This window comes from Sycon ciliatum, chromosome 1, assembly GCF_964019385.1.
Source record: "Sycon ciliatum chromosome 1, ocSycCili1.1, whole genome shotgun sequence".
Classification (NCBI taxonomy): domain Eukaryota; kingdom Metazoa; phylum Porifera; class Calcarea; order Leucosolenida; family Sycettidae; genus Sycon; species Sycon ciliatum.
Genome location: NC_088643.1, coordinates 87,893,760 through 87,912,210, shown reverse-complemented (window position 1 = coordinate 87,912,210; position 18,451 = coordinate 87,893,760). Strand labels below are relative to the sequence as shown.

Below are 18,451 nucleotides of genomic sequence, written 5' to 3'. Positions count from 1 at the left end.
GCGCGGTCCGGGACATGACATGACAGATATGATGTGGCCGTGCATGGAGTGGACCACTCGACTCGCAAGGATATCGCGCATATGGGGAATTCCGGAAGCGCGGCCGCGGGCGCGGACTTTCACTTGTAGTTCCGGTAAAAACCCGCGAAAAGTCATCGATTCATGATCACCAAGACTCCATGCGCTGCATGCATCCTGGCAAGAGTACATGAAAACCTTTTCATGTACTCTTGATCCTGGATATCTTTGCGGATGGTTCACTTGGAACTGGTTCGTGGTCCTCCGTTATGTCTGTACTTACTTCTCTGTCCACCCTGCACTCACTCGTTGCGCACACATCCGCACACTCACCCATACGTGTACACCACTATTGAACACGTGAACATTGCCAGTGGGAGCCACCACAACACAAAGACAAAAGAGGCCGACCCTGCTACTCGTCACCTCCTTTTATCCCCCACACCGTGCTCCCTCGTACCCGTTCCCGGGTGGACAGAGCTAGAGAACACTACTTCTCTGCTAATTCTTATACTGTGACGTGAACCGCAGAGAAGTCACATGTCTTCCGAGTCACTGGACTTCAGCAGGTCGTCGATCGTCTTAGAATGGCTTTAGCTCCTCGAGATGTGGCGGGCAGTTTCTGCTTTTGAACCCGAACTGTTACTTACTTGTCCTCTGTGACTTAAAAGTCTTTGTCCGATTGCGGTCACGGGGGGGGGGGGGGGGGGGGGCGAGATGATGATGTTGTCCAGGAGGAGTCAACTGCAGGTCCGGTGCCGTAAGTAACAGTTGAGCTACTGTGCTCCTGTCTTTATTCTCGTCAGCTGTGTACTTCAGCAGTTCAATTCTGTGCTCCAGTCCTCTTTTTTTTCTTTTTTTCTTCTTCGGAAAACACTGAATTGAGACAAATATATGACGCCATACTAGACAAATGACTATGTGGAAGGTAATACCGCAGTAATGAGAGTTCACATAATAATAGCAGCAATTCATCATGTATCGTGTTTCAAGACTGTGTTCGAAACTTCATAGCAGTTTCTCCAACTGCAAGAATCGTGCAATATTGTAGGGAGAGTCGGCTACAGCTTGACTGACGGATGAAGACGACTGAAGAGCTGCAGAGTGGCGGCTTTGTGCTCTTCCTGGGCAGTCGAAAAGGAAGTGCATTGCATCCTCGACGACGCCAGGGCAGAAGACACAGTGAGGCGAGTCTGCAGCTCCAATGCGGTGGAGGTAGCCATTCAGAAGACTACAGTGGCCGGTCATCAGCTGGTTCAGCTTGCAGGACGCTTTCCGTGTCCGAAGGTCACCGAGCTTCTTGGTGTCGAGCAGTGGTGGCGGGTACCGTGTTGCCTTGCGGACTGCAGTCTTGGTGGCTTGCACTGGAAGACGGACGTGACCCTGGGGAACCTGGGTACCAGCCGCAGCCAGGCGATCTACTTTGTCATTGAGGAATAAGCCACAGTGACTGCTAACCCAGACAAGGTGGATGCTGGTAACAAGCTGGCTAATGCTCTTGATAGCCTCAAACACAGGAATCGTATCTGGGCTCATACGGTACGGATCGCCGGCAACAGAATCAGTCAACGAACGACTGTCCGTAACGAGGATGAGGTCTGGCAGCGAGGGTTGATCATCTGTGTTGGTGAGGCCAGCCGTAAGTAGATCTCCTGCCGCAGAGAGACCGGCCACTGCTGCAGTTACCTCGGCGGTGAAGGAAGTTGCTACCACGCCTGCAGGATCGCTTCCACTGCAAACTTCAGAGCGTTGGCCATCAGTGACTTTGATGACAAGATAGCCACTTCCTCCTGTACCCTCATCAGTGACACTACCATCTGTCCAGACTTCATATGACTGAGATTGAGCACAAAGAGAGGAAGCCTTGTCCAGGCACTCCAGCGGGGGATCATCTCTGCTGCAGTCAGTGATGTGGATCGTCAAGTTCTCCACCTTTGCCCATGGCGGTGGTCAGTCCTCTTTATTCTCGTGAGCTGTGTACTTGTTTTGCTGTTTGTTTGGTTTATTTGAATTCGCTCAGCAACCGTGTACTTCAGCTATTCTCTCCTCCCTCTTCTGAATTTGACTCTCCGTTGGCCTTCTCTCCTCCCATCCCCTTACATTGTATTGGGCCTCCGCAGCTCCCCCCCCCCCCCCCACGCACACACTACATTGTCACATAGCACAACCCAACCATTCGCTACCCTGTTATTGAGCACTCCTGCTCGTTTGGTCTCGCGAATCCAAATAAAATCAATCAATCAATCAATCAGCTACAGTACTGGCAACAGAAATCCGACCCCCCCTAGCGGTGCGCTAGCCGCGTTAGCGATTCGTACGAGACGCTAGACGCAGGCGCTAGCGTTAGCTGAGCGATTTTTGGGGCCTGCAGCAAGATGCACGAGGCTTCAAGTGATGATAATAGGGAGGTTCTGCTATACGTGAAACGTAGAGAAATCACGTAGAGAGCAGGTGTCTGGGTTAGAGTCTACGGCTTCGCGTGTTTTGGCTCCAGATTTCTACGCGGAGATGGGGTTCTCTACGTTGTGGCACACGCAGAGAAAATGCGTACGGATTTGCTGGGTATCGATCAACTGCATGCAGAAAACTGCCAAATATGGAAGGGGAAATTCCCAGTACACATTCCACGTGACTTCTCCAGGTGAAACGTAGAGCAGAACAGCATTTCTTTACGTTACGGGAACGCGAAGAAAGTTCGCGTGATTCTTTGCGTCGCGTTCCCAAAACGTAGAGCAGAACCTCCCTAATAATAATAATATTATAAATTATTATTATTAGTTGGTCTGGGTCATGGCCCATAAATTAATATGGGCCATATGGATGGGCCATGGGGGTGACCGTGCACATGTGAGGGAGTGTTTGACATAAAACAGGTGCCGCCGCCTGGGTGGGTGGTGAATGCTGTCATTTTCGGAAGAGAGGTTTAGTTCTGGAAAAAATGGCTCACTTGCTTGAGCAAAATAGAGGGATGGAAAAGTAAGTAAAAAATAATTATTATTATAATTATAATTATAGTAGACACAGTCGAGTCATAATCATGTCGACACTGTGACGTCTAGTCCCAGCCTCCCAGGCCAGGCCGGAGTGAAGATACATGACTATTGTAGATCAATGAGAGTAAAGTCTATTATTAACTAAAGTCAAGAGAGCGATAGGCACGACAGTCCTAGCTCGGTGCATGCACCGACACTTCGTTGCGATTGTAATACTGATACGACTGTAGATATTGTCAGCAAAGTAACTACAGCCTACGAGGACGAGTAGATCTACTAGTACCGGTAGTAGTACGGAAATATGCTGGAAGATGGCGAGTTTTATTCCACACTCGGTTCCTCGATCGCTAGGACTATTGATGAATACGAGCTTCAACTGACCGAGCTGAGCAAGAGCATATGGCAGAGGCCTGAACTTGGCTACGAGGAGCATTTTGCGCACGATGTTATTTGCAGTTTCTTAGAATCTACTGGGCGATTTCAGGTTGAACGTGAGTTTGCTGGTATTGCAACCGCTTTCAGGGCAGGGTACTGTTCACCTTCAGGCCAGGGATGCTCAAACTCACAGAACGTGGTCCTAGGAGGCGAGTCTACCGATCACCACACTGATGAAAAATCTCCGACTATTGCTTTCCTGTGCGAGTACGATGCCCTGCCGAAAATAGGGCATGCTTGCGGTCATAACTTAATTGCAGAAGCTGGTGAGTTGCGAGAAGATTTAATAATTCGTTGCATACATTACAAAAATATACAGTGTAATGTGGGCATGATGTTGCAAGTTTTTCAAAGCCAGAGAGTAGAAAAAAACCGTTATCACTATCAGAGAGGTTCCGGGGTACGATTTTCCGTTCCAAAATCCGTATGGGCGCTACGGATTTTTTTCAAGGCATGCTTCATACGATTTTTCAGCACGGAGAATCTGTGTGGACTGACTTTCATACGAACCATGTTTCGTATGGAGATTTTGCGTCATCGAGTGCAGAAAGGATTTTTTGCGTACAAATTTGGTACGACTGAAACATCGATCTTCCGCGGGAAGTTTTGGTACAATTTTTCAAAATAAGAAAGGCATAGCGCGGGAATATGACGTATTTGCAATCGTAACGACGGCAAACACATAATTTCCGTACTCCGGAACACTTCAGTGCTCGAAAACGACATAAAAATGATCCGTAGCACCTCTACGGATATTGGCACAAAAAATCGTACTCTGGAACCTCTCTATTTTTGACATTGCATTGCTGCATATTGGATGCTGTACAAGCAGAAAATTTCGTCGGTAAATAATTTCGTCCAACTCCAAAGAAAGGGAGTTCGTCCGGTTGTAAATTTCGTCCGTGGATCATAAGAGTGTATTAAAAAGCTGGACAAATCGACATTAGTCCGGCATTTAATAATTATTTAGTCCAAAAGCTCCTTGGACGAAAAAAACTTAATTAAATTCCAGGCGAATATTTCTGCGTGTACAGTATGTAATTTGCCAGCTCGGCAAGCTGGATCTGCCAACGGATCCCACGCCCCGCACACTTGTGCTCTGCAGATAGGATCTCAAGATCCTGTAGTGTGCGGAGTTGTCCACACTCAGCGGCTTGAGGATCCTGGCAGGGTTGTTCTCGGTCTTCCTCTCCATTTGGGGCCGCTGCCCACACACGCTTTTGTTTGATACATGCACTTATCAAGACGCAAGATGGCTGGAGCACTGCTTGGGAGGCGGAGTATGTGGCCTAACAAACTCCAGCAAGAGCTCTTGATCATACTTAGAGGTTCTGCTTTACATCGCTGGTAGACTGTACTTTCTTTGATACCTTCTGTGGCCAGGTTATACTGAGTCTTGCCGAATACTATTGATTGAAGGTGACCCCTACGAAACACATCCAGACTATTTTCCGCAGCTACTGCTAGGCCCTTGGTTACAGCATTGCACACCAGGACCGATATAGCGAAGGTTAACTATTCCTCTGCGCTTTCCGGAAAAAGGAGGGCCACATTGACTTGAACGCAGCCATTGCTAGCTGCTTCCGTGAGACTGTTAACATGGTCAAGTCCACAAAGCACGGACCCAAGCTTCTTCGTAGACCCCAGTATAGTTAGTGTTGTGGTTTCCGTGTTGTCAGGGTTACCTTGAGGGCCCGCTGACTCAGAGCTTTGCTGACAACCGGTTCCAGTTCCCGTACTAAGGAAGTCAGTGTTATGGACTCTTGGTGTCATAGTAGTAGTAGTAGTAGTAGTAGTAGTAGTAGTAGTAGTAGTAGTCAAAGAACTTTATTGAAAATCCATGATAATGTGATCGGAAAGATGATTGAAGAAAAATCCAAACTCGAGTCAAATCCAGGCAATTATTAGCAGTCACTACTATCAAAGCAGATCATTATTCACAAAAGCGCAACTTGGAAAGCCGGCCAAAAAGGAAGATATTGAAATTAACCGAAGGCCTCCGCGCACAGCACATGGAGGACCTTATAATTATATTCCCACTCACAACTGGAGCAAACGGCATTGGTCCAGGAATGAAAGTAGTAGTAGTAGTAGTAGTAGTAGTAGTAGTAGTAGTAGTTTGTTTTTTTGTTTTTTTACTTGAAACCACGCACCCAATTCGTAAAAGAAGAAAGAAGCAGGAAATGACAAAACAACAGACTAACAAGACATTGACTGAATGGGGCTGCAAATGCAACGCAGCGGTGGTGATGAGGTGCTGCAGGCTCCGCCGACCAATGGTCTCGGCATCCGTGCCTACTTCACGCATCGGAAAATCGGGAGAAGAAGAGAAACAAAAAAGATTGAAAAAAATATATAGCGAAAAGTATAGTGTGGAGAGAGAGAGAGAGAGAGAGAGAGAGACACACACACACACACACACACACACACACACACAGAGAGAGAGAGAGAGAGAGAGAGAGAGAGAGAGAGAGAGAGAGAGAGAGAGAGAGAGAGAGAGAGAGACAGAGAGACAGAGACAGAGACAGAGACAGAGACAGAGACAGAGAGAGAGACAGAGAGACAGAGAGAGAGAGAAAGAGAGAGACAGAGACAGAGAGACAGAGACAGAGAGTAGAGAAAACAAGGAAAAAGAGAGCAATACCTACATGTAGATACTGAGTTTAGACTGAGTCAGTAGCCCACATCCAGTTCTCGGCGCGCAGGTAGCGGTATACCTGCGTCTTGAATGCCTGCATTCGGCTGCGATGGGGAGGATGCACGAGCAGATCACAGGGCAATGCATTCCACTGGTGGAGAACACAGTGGGGAAATGATCGCTTCAGGACTAACTAGTAGTAGTAGTAGTATTCTTTTATTCATCCGTGTGCAGTAGATTGAAGGGCAGGCCATCATCTGCCTAAGGACGAACGAGCACAACAGTTGCTCCCCTCACCTCTCTGAGTGCTGTCTCCAGGCACAGGACAAACAACACAGAAGACAACGAGTAATCCTGTTCTGTGCCAAACTGCCAATGGTAGTTTCGGCTGACTCTGTTACCAACACGCACGCAGAATGATGTGTTTGCCAACAGCACAGTCGTGCACCAAACGAATGTCATCCTCGCTCAGGGAGTCTCGAGAATAGTATTCAGCCGGTCCCTTCGAATGCAGTCAATGGCCTTTGACATGCCAATGCCTAACCCTATTGTCAGTTCCCTCTGTCACCTTCGGCAGATGGCTGCATACCATCGGTAACACCGTACCACGTCTGCGGTTGGTCTATTCTTGCGGGATTCGCTATGACTCGCTGGTAGATACTGTTCAACTTTCGGTGCAATTTGCCGCCGATGATGAGTTCAGCCGGGGTAATAACGGATATTACTGTCCGTAGCGATGTCAAGAGAACCACTGGCACTGATAGGAGACTGTCAGGTTTGCCAGGTTTCTTGCAGACGGATCTACCGTAGAATCCCGCGGATACGCCCATAGGCTTATCTGTTTCACAAGGACATTTCAGTGGGCTTAAACGAGAACATGGGCTTATACGCGGGCATGGGCTTATACGCCGACACCAAAAGTGTGCTATTGAAAAGTACCAAGGAAGTGAGAAGTACATTGCTGAAAACCACTTTGCAAACGACAACAACCGATGATTGTGTTGAAATGTACAAAACACAAAACCTACATCAGGGATGAATTTATTGTCATATTTTTGCATAGCAGTTTCTGCTATATGAAATCACAATTGTGTAGCCGTCTTTGATTTTGATTAGCATTTTTCTTTGAAGGTTGGGTGTTTACAACATTGTCCTTCTTGAGAGTGATGCCTGAAAGCCAATTTGCAAAAAAAAGACTGAAGCATACATGTGCACGCATGCAGATTGAGAGTACCTGCACCACCTACACTGCCCTGTATACGTGTTACTTGGACAGGGGAGGCTAGGCATGGATAGTCTGTATGTATCGCAATTTTCTGCGAGTCACGGTGAATTTTGAGTAGCAGTTAGATCGATTTTGCATCGCAAACTGCGATGCGATACAGGATAAATTCATCCCTGTACATGTACTACGTACATGGTACGACCTACAATTATAGGCCTATGGGATTCTACGACGAAGCTTTGTGATGTTCGAACTAACTCTAGGCTCATGCGCGAGCATGGGCTTATACGCGGGTGGGCTTATCCGCGGGATTCTACGCTATGTTCCGTTGCCAAGGTCTATGAAGTTGTGTGTTTCAAACGTGCGGTTTAGAGTTACTGCGAATTTGGATGAAAGCGCATTACCACCGTTATTGCAGGGACTTCATTTGGGGCTAGCTGCTCTCCCATTATTTATCCTCGTATTAATGCCACTGCTTACTTTTTCTGGTGTAATTGGTGAATCGAGAGGTGAGACCTTCCAGAAAATGGCTTACGTTTCCTTGGAATTGGGCCTTGAAATGATCTTTGATAGCGGCTACTGCTTGGTCATTCGCCGCAATAAACCGACCAGCATCGTCTTTTACGCCTGGTGTTCGAGACTTTCTGCACTTCACAAGATGAACAGCTTTATGCGTATGTGCGCCATTGTTGAGTCTTTCTATTCCGGCAGCTCTCTCATGGAGAAGTGCTGCTAAATTCTATGGACTTATTAAACCTTACTAATCCCTGCTGAAAACTCAATGGAGAGTTTTGAAACCAATTTCACTTGAGGCAAAACGGTCAAGATGTCACGTCATACCTTCTACTAAGAGCCTGAGTGCATAACCCCATTGCTGCCAAGTTGTCAGATTTATCGAACGCTCAGTCCGAAAGTGTGTGTGTATGTGTGTGTGTGTGTGTGTGCATGTGCGTGTGTGCATGTGTGTGTGTGTGTCCCAGCACAAGGTGCTATGGCTTCTGCTGTAGCATCGCTATCATCGCCTCCGGCGATGGGCGTCCAATGGTGTGTGTGTGTGTGTGTCCAGTAATCGCGCATGCCACAAGTGTAAGGTTGAGCGTGCGAAGCCGGTTGCGGAGCAGAAAGGTGCATGCCAGAGTGGAGAGTGTGGCCGTTGGCTGAAGTCCCGTGGAGGTCTGGCAAGGCACAAGTGTACTTACCCCCAGTCAGCAGTCGGTGCGCCCCTGCCGCCGCCTGCTTCTCCGCTGTGCTGCGTCGCTCACTGCCAGGCTTGTGACCGCTGCTTTGCGTCTACACGTGGCCGCGCCCGTCATCGCTGCTCACGGACTTGTAGTCGTCCGACCGTTCAGGACCGTCAGGGTTTCACATGTGTTTGCGCCTGCTCCCGCCGATTTCGCTTACCGCATCACCTGGATCGTCACAGGGCTGTGTGCTCCTCTCTCTCAGCTGCCCCTCCGGGGCCCACGTAACCTTCATGGCAGTGGCTCAACAGGACAGGACAGGTGTGTGTGTGTGTGTGTCTTACCCTGACTCTGGCTCCCTGTCACAAGGGAGTGACATGGCCCTATGGGGCAGTCGTGCTATAGTAGTGTGTGTGTGTGTGTGTGTGTGTGTGTGTGTGTGTGTGCGTGTGTGTGTGTGTGTGTGTGTGTTCGGTCTGCTCCCATCCCGCCGTCCACCTGGCGGTCCACACAAACGCCGGAAGGACTGCATTAGTGCAGACCTGAAGGCCCTGAATGCTGTGGAGGGATGGTACGATCTGGCAGATTCTCGCCCCGACTGGCGCCGCATGTACCGCTGTTTCGAGCCCGAACCGCCCACACCCAATGTCCATTGCCAAGTATGTGATCGGTACTTCTCTCGCCCATCAGATGAGAAGCGTCACAAATGCTTGGCAGAACGGCAGAAACCAGTGTGCAATCAGGCTGGCGCTTGCCAATGTCGTCTCTGCCAAAGTTGGTTCCGCAGCCCCGGTGGATTGGCTACCCATCGGTGCGATCACGGACCTGCTCCCAACATTGAGCACCCCGGCAACCCGGTCACTCCGCAGTGCAGCACCTGCCACCGGAGTTTCAAGTCCAGCAGCGGCTTGGCCAGACACAAGTGCGACCGCACGAAACGTAGGACAGTGTCGGAAAGGGCCGACTTCCCGTTTGAGTGCCCTTGTCAAAAGAAGTTCCGACTACGTCACCATCTAGTGCGCCATCAAAAGTGCTGCTCCTCAGCCTCTTCCACCCCTCTCCCCTGACGGGGACCGTGTAACCTATCAAGGCAACGTGTATCAAGGTCAAGGTGTGTGTGTGTGTGTGTGTGTGTGTGTGTGTGTGTGTGTGTGTGTGTGTGTGTGTGTGTGTGTGTCAGTACGCTGTCTACACTGGTTACCCCAGCAAGTGTAGGGTGTGCATAGGTAACTGTCTGGGCTGTCCTTTTCCGATGTACTCCGTGTGGTGTAGACCAGGTGTGCATTCGGGTCGATTCTCATGGCTTCGCCAGTTGTGTGGATTAGGCAGTTATCTTGGCGTTATAGTCTTGATCTGTTTCGTTCAGATCTTGTCCGCTGGCGTTGCTATAAGAGAAAATCTGTGGGTGTACATCCAGTGCTTTTGCAGATTCGCGTGCTTCTCTTGCGACAGGCATATGTGGTACAAGGTGTATGTATGTATACAATGTATGTATGTACGAGTGTGTGTATGTGTTTTTTTGTGTTTTTTTCTCGTTTTTTTTACTAAGTCCACTGCGCTCCCGAATGAATGCGAAAGTGGTGGCGGGACCCTGTGTGTGTGTGTGCGCGCACGCGCGTGTGTGTGAGTCGTGCAGTAAGATTCGCAATTTTGTCCGGAGGACTGACTTACCGACAATATACATGTACTGTAAAAGCAGAAATTTTTACGTGGTGTTTTATTTTCGGTAACTTCGGTGCCGAAATTTTTACCGAAAATTAAACGCACCGAAAATGTCAGTACTGTACGAGTACACTCACCTGGAAAACGGGTTTACTGAAAATTTTCCTCAACCGAACCGCCGATTTTTGAAGAATACCGAAAAGTCTGAAGACTTGGCAACTTCACGCCTGCACTTGACTCTTGCGCTATGATACCCATCAGAATTTCCCACCTTGCTCACCCTTACGTTCAGGCTGCCCGTTTTGGAACCATCAGTTGCCTGATGGTCGTAGTAATACGTGAAACTCAGAGTTGTGACAAAGCTTCCCATCTCTTTTGAATACCAAAAATATCACACCACCGAAAAGTTCTGCTTTTACAGTACTGTACTACACACGCGCAATACGGCAGATTGAAATCTGCTCCTGACATTTGTATTGCTTCTTCCTTTCCCTATTCAATCCAACCTCTCACACTTGCTTCCATATGATTGGGTGTGTATCCTGTTTGTACTTGAAAAATTCAATACAGGACTACTGTAAGACATGTATAATTATATGACGAGGAAGTAAATCTAACGTTTTAACGGATGACATTTCTTCGTTATAATAAGATTCGTTGAGGCTGTAATGCTTCATATACTTGTATGTTGTGTGTGGATATACGGGAATAATGCAAGATCGTTAACATAATTATCGTCTCGTTAACCTATGAATTTTGGACAATCGTTATATTTGCGACCCGTTATCATAATTATGTCTTACAGTACTGTAAAAGCAGAAATTTTCGGTGGTGTAATATTTTTGGTATTCTCCAAACTCGGCGGTTCGGTAGAGGGAAATTTTCGGGAAACCCCGTTCTCCAGGTACTGAAGTAAGTGTAATAGTACTACATGCATACAGTATTGGTCATACCGAAATTTTCGGTGCGCTTTTACAGTACATGACTTGGTAAAAAAATCAATGCGCAACCATCTAGCTGCTTGCCGTGTGGCTATGTAACGTGGACAGCATGCTACACTAGACCATTGTGGCAGTGACACGGGCATGGCTCTAAACATAGTTGGGTGACTCTACGATACCGGCACACGTACTGTAAAAGCAGAAATTTTCGGTGGTGTTTTATTTTTGGTAACTTCATTGCCGACAAGTTTTACCGAAAATAAAACACACCCAAATGTTCGGTACAACCGATACTGTATACATGTAGTACTAGTACACTTACCTGGAAAACAGGTTTTACTGAAAATTTCCCTCCACCGAATCACCGATTTTGGAGAAACCGAAAATATTACACCACCGAAAATTTCTGCTTTTACAGTAGCTCTTACTTACTTATTTAATAATTAGTTTAACCGTACTCTTAGACTGAGGAGGCCCACAGAATCAATTGGATCCTCCATGGGCACATCCAGCCAGATGCAAATCTGTGTTCCTAAGTGGTAGATCTACCCAACACAAAAAATCCTCCATGGGTATGGAAACGGGACTTCCGACGTGTTTTCAGCACACTCCACACCCATAGACTTTTTTCTTAGTCCTGGTGGGTCAATCTCGTGGTCGGATGGATTAAATTCTTTTGTTTAATTCCGGTGTTTCTGCGAAATAAAAAATAAAAAACTTGGGTTGTGGCACCACGAACCACAAAAATAAATGTACCACACATATCTGCCAAATATAATGATTATGTGTGTGCTTGTGTTTTGTTGTTGTTGTTGTTCTGCTCTGATAGGCATTGCAGCTGGTCTTGGCCTTCAAGCAGTTCTGGCTAGTAAGGCAGGCTACGGCAAGCTTAAAGGCAATGTAGTTATCATTGGCACACCAGCTGAGGAGGGTGGTGGCGGCAAGGTGAAGCTGCTGGCAGCACACGCCTTTGACAATGTGGACGCAGCAATCATGGTGCACCCCAGCAACCACCACACCGTGCGGCCGCGCAAGCTGGCACAGAACTTTGTGACGGTCACCTACACTGGCGAGGCGGCTCATGGTTGCCGTTCGCCGTGGGATGGCATCAATGCACTGGACGCGGCTGTAAGCGCATACACTGGCCTGTCCACGCTACGGCAGCAAATGGTGCCAACATGGCGTGTGCATGCAATCCTTGCAGAAGGTGGTGCTGATCCAGCCATTGTGCCTGAACACGCTGTACTGGAAGCATTTGCCCGCGCACCGACGATCATTGAGTTGAAGGTGCTCAAGGCGAAAGTTCACGCTATATTCCAAGCCGCCGCCCTGGCAACAGGATGTTCAGTGCAAGTGGACTGGAGCTCTGAGGAACCAGCATACTATGCAAACCTCATTTCTAATCCAACTATTGCTAACATCTTTGAGGAGCATTTTTCCGCAGCAGGGTTTGTGGATGGCAAGTCAACTGCGTTCGGGGGCTCCACAGACGTGGGGAACGTGTCCTATAAGATTCCATCACTGCAGCCTATGTACGATATTGATACCAGTGCAAAGCAGCACACCCGGCCATTCCAGGAAGCATCCAACACCAGTACGGCACACCAGCGCACACTGGCCGTTGCCAAGGCCATGGCTACGACTGGCTTGGAGTTGCTGCTCAAACCAGAGTTGTTAGATCAGGCCAAAGCAGAACTGAAGTTGCAGCTTGAAGGACAGATGTCCCACTGCTAGTCTTGTTTACTGAACGGGACTGAAAGTGGTTGATTGACCTGATCATGATGCAGGCTGCCTGAGCCTGGGCTGCAATATCGCCATTAATGCTACATCAACATCAGCTGTGATGCACAGCTGCTAGGATCCTGAGTTCTAGAACAGTGCATCATTTTCGAATCTTACTATAGTAGAACTAAAAGTCTATTTATTATAGGATATTCGATTGATATTCGTTCGGAACCCGATGGAAGGAATATTTTCCCCTTTAGAATATTCGTTCGTTTTGACACATGCGCACACTTTGCTCTTGTGTCGATCTATCTTAGTAAGTCTAGAACGGATGGAGTGATATGTACATGTGTTATGTGTTGAGAAAGGGGACTATGACTGACAGGAAAAGTGGACGACTCCACTAGACATCTACTTGGTCTGGAACGACCGGGGACTAGCCAAACTCTTACTAAGGGTGCGTTCTTATATTCTCTAGCTTCTAGAAGAAGAAGAAAAGAGAAGTCGAAGAAACTGGGATTACTCAAGAACGGGTCTCGAAGAATTCGGAGATATTTTGCACATGTCAAGCAAAATGAAGCGTCAAAGGGGCCGCGATCTTGAGTGATGAATGTATGTGCGTATGCGAAAAGGGAAATGCGTACACTCATGATGAACACGTGGCTTTTAGTCGTAGTTCGCATGCGCTGATCCCAAACCGCGGGAATCTCCAAGTATCAACCACCTCTGAAGCTTGGAGAGCTTTGGAGAGCCTCCTAAAAGTCGGAGAGGATATAAGAACAGCTCTCGAACTTTTCGGAGAGTCTCCAACTTTTCCGAGAGGATTTAAGAACGCACCCTAAGTCTAAGATTCCTTTGGGATAAAATATTTGATTCGTTTAGAAAAAAATCGATTTCGTTCCTATTTAAATATTTGTTTCACCCCAAGAAATAACTCAGCATTTTGAGAGAATATTCGTTATTCGTTCGTTATGGGTGAGTATTCGTTCGTTTGTGAAATAGAATATTCGTTGCAGCCCTAATTTATTACCAATATCGGTGAAAAAGTCCGCGTGGAGACAAGAAACCTAATACAGTCGACCTACCCTTATAACGATAACCTCTATAACGATATTACCCTTATAACGATATTTTTCTGCCAAACCAAATCACTCCATTGACTTGTGCATACAATGCCTTACCTCTATAACAATATTGCTATAACGATATTACCCCTATAACGATATAAAATGGGCTGACCAATCGACATTTTCCATTTTATAACAATATCTAGCAGGGAATATGTAGAGCCTACTATCCAGGTAGGGCAAGCTTCACTTGATAAGTCGTTGGGACATGGCGAAATGCAATGGGGCACCAGTTGGCACCTTGCTGTGCACATAATGTGCATGTATGTCAGTTTGTTATGCTATGAAGAGTGTAAAAAAGAACAAAACCCATGAATTATGACGTATGTGTATGAAATGAACCAGTTACCCCTATAACAATATTACCCTTATAACAATATTTCTTGGTGTGACGCAAATATCGTTATAAGGGTAGGTCGACTGTATCGATAAAAGTAAAGGGAGATGAAGTGAGAATAAACACCTATGAAAATGATAATATCCTAGCACTAAGGTGCTAACAGGAAAAAGGGTTATCACCTTAGTGCTAGGATCTGAACATCATTTTCATACCGTATTTTCCGGAGTATAGTGCGCACCTTTGTATAACGCGCACCCCCAATCTTCATTGGGGGTGCGCACTCCAATCTTCATTGAAGTACATGCATTTCATATTCGGAGCATAGTGCGCACCTGCGATTTAGGGCCTAAAATAGCACATCTAAAGTGCGTACTGTACTCCGGAAAATACGGTAGGTGTTTATTCTCACTTCATCTCTCTTTAGTAGCACCTTTCTAATGGTTTTCAAAAGTAAAGTGAGCGCAGATTTATGCAAACACAAAGAATTCGTTACAGCACTCACACTCTTCACTATTGACACATACCAACACCCACATACCCACTCACATACATGTACCCTTTCTCACCTGCACTTCTCCAATCTACACTTGCTTTCACGCTGCTCGCTGCTCATGTAATCACGCCTTCAACAGTGCTAGCTTTAGAATATTAGTGTTTCTTGTATTCGTTTTAGATCTAATAATGCTCACTTTATGGTACTACAATGAAACCTGTCTAAGGCGACCCCTCAAGGGACGAGAAAAAGTGGTCGCCGTGGCCAGGTGGTCTTCTTATCCAGGTTCCGTGGGTCACGTGACCATATCCACATGTGATACATCGTTTTCATCAGTGTATCACAGTGCGCACACCTATGCTACTCTAGCACGACTCATGTGCCTGGGGTCCTCAGACCTGTCAAGTGTCGTGCATGGACCATGCACATCTACACTTCCTGCACTGATGTGTAGACCTACCATGCATACATTTACACGTACTAGCACTGTGCAACGCGGTCGCAGGTGGGTGGTCGTCGGTCGCGTTGAGCGAGTGGTCGCCTTATCCGAGCTGTTTTGAATGTGAATGCGTCCGTGACAAGGAAATGTGGTCGCCATGGTCGAGTGGTCGCCATATCCGAGTGGTCTCCATTACAGGTTTTACTGTATAAATACCTTACCTTTGTAGTCCAACTCTCAGTGTGATGACGATTTCTGATGATCATCACATGAAAATGACGTTCAAATCTTAAAATATTGTTCCATTGTTCTCGTGGTATGAGTGCACTCACTTTACTTTAATCGCCAATGATAGTATTGGTGAAACTCAGATAATGGAGATGAAGTCTGGTGGTACCAGGACTTACTGGTTCTGGTGTGTTTCTTGACTGACAAAGGTTTTACTAGCTGTGACTGCCTGGCGATGTTCACTGGAAAGGTACAGAACTGCTGAAACTTCAGATCATATCTGCGATTTGGTGGACTCAAACGCACAACTCATGCCTAGTTGATCTCGAATCATCTGAAATAATGTCCGTGTCACTGGTGTCAGTTTTGTTTTGGCTACTCTGTTTCATACTCCGAAATTTGGTTTCGACCATCCACATCGCACGGATGAAGTGGAACTAACGTGTTACTTGTTATGGCATAACGAAGCTGTTTGTAATTTGAGCAATGTCTCTGCACTGCTTACTAAAACCATAACTGAGGCGGTGTTCAGTGCAAATGAAAGGCATGTTTTGAAAATTTCAAATCATGTATGCAAGTTCATGTGTGTGTCTGTGCGCGCGTGTGATGCAGGGAGTAGTACTCCCTGGTGTTATGCGTCCGAGTACATGTGTGTGTGTGTGTGTCTGTGCGCGCGTGTGTGTCTGTGTGTGTGTGTGGGGGGGGGGGGGGGGGGTGAAAATTAATTATACAATCAACATGTACAATACGTTTGCACTATAAACGAAAAAGTGCATGCACACAGCTTCTTTGCAAGCCTCCTCAGAATAATGAGTGATCTACATGCGCATTGCATTCAGATTCGCCTTATTGCTCTTCATGGGAGGTTAACACATGCATACGCTCATCAACACGCGCGCGCACGCACACGCACACACACACACACACACACAGTCAACTCACACACAAAGGACATACAGATGTGAAGAGCTTCCAGCTGATGCTAGTCCGATTGAAAACTTTGTTCCAGATCATCGCGCAAAGCACTCCCCAAGAAGAAGAAAATCGCCATGCAGCACCAGCGAGCTCCTGAAACATCTGATTTCTGCATCCTTATCAGAAATCAACATAACAAACATTAAAAATAAAATGCAAATATCGTACATCAATTAATTTTTTTTGGTCAAGCAACTGCTTCGGTGATGTCATGATCAAACAGTCAGCTGACTTCAGTCACGTGACATATCCAGTGGTCATGGCAATGCAGGGTGAGTGATGACGCTTCGTATGATCGCAGATCGACTGCAGACTTCTGGACTTTGAGTTTGAGTTTGAGTCTTTGTTTTGGGGGGCCGGGGGAAGGACCATGTGAACATGGTGAAGGTGGTGGTCGTTTTCGATTCCACCACGTGTTGATTTTTATGAAGTACCTTTTGCGTTGATCTCTATTCCGAAGGAATGGACAAATCTTGCAATCGCTGTATTTCACTTTTCAGCTTGAGAAGTGTCTAAGGGCAACTTTACTAGGTAGAGCCAGTGTGTGCTTACGATGGCTGTCGCTCAGCGCCTCCTCGGAAGGACAGGTATCCACCTTCCAGCACTGGGATTTGGGGCCGCCCCACTTGGACAGAAGTTCTACAAGCTGACTGGAGACCCCAAGGAGACCGTGGACGCTGCTCTGAAATGTGGAGTCAACTACTTTGACACGTCACCGTACTATGGAGCATCAGAGGAAACTCTTGGCAAGGCCCTGCAAGGTCATGCTAGAGATAGCTTCATCGTGTCCACGAAACTGGGTCGTATCGGACAGGACAAGTTTGACTTCTCGCCTAGCTGGGTAGAGAAAAGCGTGGAGAACAGCTTGAAACTTCTAGGTCTGTCATACATTGACATACTCTTTTTACATGATGTGGAGTTCCTCCCAGATACACGTCCAATAAACGAGGAATCTCTTCCGGCCCTGCAGAGGCTGCAGAAGCGTGGTCTAGTGAAAGCCATTGGCTTCAGTTGTTACCCGCTGGAAACAGTACGGAAAGTGCTTGCGGGGCCCAATGCTGATTTAGTGGATGTTGTACTAACATACGCACACAACAACCTGTTGGATGACTCGCTACAAACATTGCATGCTGAGCTCGAACAGAAAGGTGTAGGTCTGATCGATGCCTCCCCGCTGGCTCTCGGGCTGTTGCGGGACGAGCCACCACCTGATTGGCACAAATCACCGCAGGATCTGAGGAAGGAATGCCAGACTATTGCAAGTGAGCTGAGTGCGCAGGGCCTTTCACTGCAAGCCGTTGCGTTGAAGCATGCGATGCAGACCACGCCAGGGGCGTCACTTCTGATTGGAATGGCAAGTCCTGACCAAGTGAGACAAAATGTCGAGGTACTCCAGCAGGCTAAGTCAAAGCAATATTCTGAAATTGCCGAGCAAGTGAAAGCAAGACTCGCCCCATGGAAGGGTGTCGACCTTTCATAGCCAGATATAGCCCAGCTTCAAGGGCCTATGGCCAGTTTTGCCATAGCAACATGCGCCACCCAGGTGGTTCTCATCCAAACCCAAACAACTATTACTTGGTAAGATTGATCAGTACTGGGCGGTTAGCTATTGCACAAAGCTGTGAAACAGGAGGACATTTGTGTGTCTTTAACTTTTAAGATCTCCTGTCAATCTTTGAATTTCACGGTTGTAGGGTGTCCTTAAAGGGGAAGTTAAAAATTTCACCAGTTGTAGTCTTCGGGGTGCTGAGTCGAATGGTCTTGGTCCGAGAAAGCTGAGACGCTCCCTTCCTACTGTAAAAGCAGAAATTTTCGGTGGTGTAATATTTTCGGTATTCTCCAAAATCGGCGGTTCGGTAGAGGGAAATTTTCGGTAAAACCCGTTTTCCAGGTAAGTGTACTAGTACTACATGTATACAGTATCGGTTGTACCGAAATTTTCGGTGCGTTTTATTTTCGGTAAAAATTGTCGGCACCGAAGTTACCGAAAATAAAACACCACCGAAAATTTCTGCTTTTACAGTACTTGAA

At 47.0% G+C, this 18,451-nt stretch overlaps 3 protein-coding genes across 4 annotated transcripts; 2 read left to right on the top strand and 1 right to left on the bottom strand.

Moving 5' to 3' along the window:
• Positions 1 to 1,026: 1,026 nt before the first annotated feature.
• LOC135808535 (uncharacterized) lies at positions 1,027 to 3,114 on the bottom strand. Its single transcript, XM_065321738.1, has 2 exons — positions 3,085 to 3,114; positions 1,027 to 1,854 (listed from the first exon to the last, which is right to left on the bottom strand). Exons 1-2 carry the CDS (start codon positions 3,112 to 3,114, stop codon positions 1,027 to 1,029), a joined length of 858 nt encoding a protein of 285 aa, XP_065177810.1.
• Positions 3,115 to 3,121: 7 nt separating this feature from the next.
• On the top strand, positions 3,122 to 13,164 carry LOC135806193 (xaa-Arg dipeptidase-like). Of its 2 annotated transcripts, none has more exons than XM_065320348.1 (2): positions 3,122 to 3,502; positions 11,923 to 13,164. In XM_065320348.1, exons 1-2 carry the CDS (start codon positions 3,313 to 3,315, stop codon positions 12,825 to 12,827), a joined length of 1,095 nt encoding a protein of 364 aa, XP_065176420.1. In that variant the 5' UTR covers positions 3,122 to 3,312; the 3' UTR covers positions 12,828 to 13,164. The 2 variants fall into 2 exon arrangements, with proteins under 2 accessions (XP_065176420.1, XP_065176419.1); XM_065320347.1 differs by having other exon boundaries at positions 3,128 to 3,712.
• Positions 13,165 to 16,784: 3,620 nt separating this feature from the next.
• Positions 16,785 to 18,145, top strand: LOC135807156 (uncharacterized). Its single transcript, XM_065321186.1, has one exon. It carries the CDS (start codon positions 16,974 to 16,976, stop codon positions 17,898 to 17,900), a length of 927 nt encoding a protein of 308 aa, XP_065177258.1. The 5' UTR covers positions 16,785 to 16,973; the 3' UTR covers positions 17,901 to 18,145.
• The last annotated feature ends 306 nt before the right edge of the window (positions 18,146 to 18,451 follow it).